General features: G+C 37.8%; 1 protein-coding gene across 2 annotated transcripts in view; it reads right to left on the reverse strand.

Moving 5' to 3' along the window:
* The window catches only part of LOC145667049 (uncharacterized), a 250,428-nt gene extending 248,346 nt beyond the window's left edge, over positions 1–2,082 (reverse strand). For both annotated transcript variants that reach the window (XM_081734746.1, XM_081734745.1), the window contains exon 1: positions 458–2,082. In XM_081734746.1, the coding sequence (XP_081590872.1) occupies positions 458–1,657 (1,200 nt within the window). In that variant the 5' untranslated portion in view covers positions 1,658–2,082. The remainder of the gene's footprint in view (positions 1–457) is intronic.
* Positions 2,083–3,664: the final 1,582 nt, after the last annotated feature.

Genomic DNA, 3,664 nt, shown 5'->3' on the forward strand with positions numbered 1-3,664 from the left:
CCCTACCCTTGTCCTATTTGTTCAACTTTATGCTCAATTATGTTTACGTAAATGGGCCAGCCTACGGATAGAACGTTCATAAACGGCAAGGCTCTGAGAGTTATCTTTTCCTTTTTAATGGAAAATAATACCCATGCTCTTCGCTTATGGCCTAACTCCTTAAAGTATACAACCCAACTTACACGGTATGGGATCTTGTCTATGTACGCATTTCTACCAATCAGAAAGTTAATATCTATAACATGAACCGTAAGTGATGGCTACCTTTAATTCTTGTAGTTCTGGAATTGGTCAGTTATCGGATATAAACTAAATAATAACAGTAAAACTAGCAGAAATATAGACATTTTAAATGAATCCTGTATTCTACTGATTACAAAGGGAAATAAAACTGTTAATATCCTTCTATATTTCTAAAACAGTTTAGTACTTTATGAAATCCAAAATTCCTACTTACCATTTCACAGCCGTGTGAATAATGCATCAAAACAGGAGCCACGACACTATTCGGGTCAATGTTTTTAACCTCCTTCTTGAGTTGTGTAAACTGGAAAAGTACATCCTTATCATACTCAATTCTCCTCTGAAGAATACCCAGCAGGATACCCAAAGAGTTATTGCCCAGAGAAGGTTCCACAACATTTAATAAGGTTTTGTTTTTAATCAGTCTTTCTTGGATCTCTTCTTGTTTCAAGGACAACTGCCGTTGATGTGATGCCTGAATTGGAGCTGGACCGTGAGAGATGGATCGTGTTACAGTTGTCTTGTTAGCCAAGGACAACTCCTCCAATTTTTGCAATGCTTCTTTGTACGTTTCGACCACCTTCTGGAATTCAACTTTCAAAGCATCGTGAAGATTCATAAGCGTTTCATCGCTTGTCCCAACTAATCCGTGCTGTCCCATGCCTTCGATAGCTTTGTCCAAGCATCTTCGACGTTGCTGTAAAAGCTTCTTTATTTTGGGGTCTGACAACACAATCACTTTCAGCAATTTTTTACAGCTACATATAAATGGACCACATAATTCCCATTTACTGCTGCTTAAGTTATCGTCTTGAGTGGAGAAAAATTTCACCATTTGCATGACAACTCCGTCTGGTCTCAGTGTTTTGATGCTGAAATTAAGACCATCAGATAGGAAGACCTTGGCGTAAAGAGCTTCCAGAATGGATAAGCTGTGAGGCATTGATTCGATAAACAGGTCGATTGGCAGGTCATTAATAATGACTTTGAAGGTACCATGGCTTAATCTATTGATAAAATTAGCAGCCTCTCGGTATTGAAAATTTTCGTACAACAAAATGATTCTTCTGACAGCAAATCTGGGACTTACGTCAGCGATTGTCATGGAGCTAATTCGTGAATCCAGTTCATTGTAATCATAATCGCCATCAGGGAAGCTCTTCACCCATCTGGAATTTCTCCATTGCATCTTCTGGACATTTCTTCTGTTTGATCTTTCCGGTTTTATCCGGTCACCGCGATCCAGGAGAGAAAATCCACTCGTTTTGTATGTCCAAGTGGAAGTTCTCGAAGACCCTGAGTCTATCAGAGGCGGAGGTGGTAACATTAATATGTTACTCTTCACATGAGGATCGTAATATTTCTCCAAACGATTCATGCTTAAAGGCACAAGGGCTTGTTGTCTTTTACTCATTGAAATTTATAACAAAAAAACACTTCTCTGGGTTAATTTAACTGCTGAAAAAACACTTCACACAAATAATAAGTCACACCGCGTATATTAAACCATGTACGCACTGTAAATATATGTTAACATGTTTTCCCATATGATTCGGAAGCACAATAATATTTGTTGCATTCGGATCAGTTTCAATCCTCACGTTAAAATCACTTCACAATCACCAAAAGCGTCCCACCAAGTTCAACTGCAGCTGTGTCACTTAGCAACAACATGAGGGACAAAAATGGATGCTCGAACACGGAGCGTGTGCAAAGGAAAAAAGCACGTGGTGGCAACTACCTCCTTGCACAGAGCGAACACCACACCTGTCGCGCGCGACTTCAGTACAAGAGTAATCTCATTACACTGTTCTGTTTCGGTTTTCCACTACAATTCCTTCCCCACCGTCTTTCCCTTCCTTCGCCAAGTCAAAGCAAGTAGTACCTGCTAAAGGATTTTCGGAACAGTTAGTGATTTTGTCACCGTTACGAAGAACGAAGCAAAACAAGTTAGAAAGGAACTGTCAAAACTCGTTCCGTTCCGCCTACATCTTTAGCTTTATTTTCCTTTTCCGGGTACTGAACAATCTTCCTGATTTGCTGTCACACATGAATATGTATACTTACTTAACAGCACACAATCAAGATTAATTTAGCAAAGCTATGGAATAAGAAAAAATGTTTCATTTTTTAATGGTTATGAAATGAATAAAGTTACCTACCCTAAGTATCTAACGCATCTGCGAATTATTCCAACACAATGTGCACCTGCTGAAATGAGATCAGTAACGTAATTGGCATACATTACATTCAAATTCTTTTTTATTCGAGCGGGTGTGTGGACATGTCAAAGGTTTGATTAACATTAGGTCTACTTCAAAGCAACATTTATTATATTTGAACCACTGTATTTCAAATTCGGTTACAAAAATTCGGCTACCTTACAAAAATTATCATCATAACTACAGTCAACCGTTATCAATCCACTGATGGATGAAAGTATCTGCAACTCTTCTGCACAGCGAACTATACTTTGGGTTGCCGTAGACAGATCTTCCATACCTGTGTGCATGAAGATAATTAATGTGAAAATTGAGCTCCCCCGTGGCTAAGTAGTTAGTATACGCGCCTTTGGCGTGGAAGACCTAGGTTAAATTCCCAGTCATGTAGTTCGGATTCCACGTTAATCAGTTGGTCCACGTCTTACATAGCCTTCCTGCTGAAGGTGACCCTAAACTCCAACTCAAATCAAATCAAATTCATAGTAATTTTCATATGAGTGTTCATTAAGTTAATTAAAATTCATCGTCCCTCCTACTGTTACACTTTAATGTGTACATTTTATTGTCTTTTAAGTATTAAAAATAAGACAAAATGGTATTTCAATGAATTCAAGAATTACATATAATAAAATTTTAGAACGCATGTTAATTGACGGAGACAAAAAATCAAGCAATTTTGTCAGCGCACCCCGCAGCAATGGCCATGCATACTGGGTAATGCTATTCCACTATATTAGCAGTACTCCTTGATTATGCCACACAGGCTTGTTCGAGAACATTTCCTAGGTCGTTTCCTGTCTCGTGGTAACGAGTCAAGAAATCTTTTTCACATCAATCTCCACTTCTTCTTGTAACATGTACAGTCCACCACAAAATTCAAAACCTTTCTATTAGAATCACAGAGTGGGCCCTTTTTAATATTATTATGTTAATACTTTTGTCCCTTCATCCATGACTCCACACCATTAACTCTTGGACGGAAGTTAATGTTTGAATTCAGGTTTTTTAACCTCTTAACATACAGATTTTGAACAGAAAGATGTCTCGATTTTAATGTATTTTTTAATTACTCAATTAAAATGATCACTTACGAACATTATAAATGATTATGATAATATTGTTCATTGACAACTCAACAATGAGGTACACGCAAAAAACCTTAAAATTAAATCCTGAATAAGAGCTTCGTGGCTAAGCGG

The sequence above is a fragment of the Thermobia domestica genome, chromosome 12 (assembly GCF_964235325.1).
Source record: "Thermobia domestica chromosome 12, izTheDome1.hap1.1, whole genome shotgun sequence".
NCBI lineage: Eukaryota > Metazoa > Arthropoda > Insecta > Zygentoma > Lepismatidae > Thermobia > Thermobia domestica.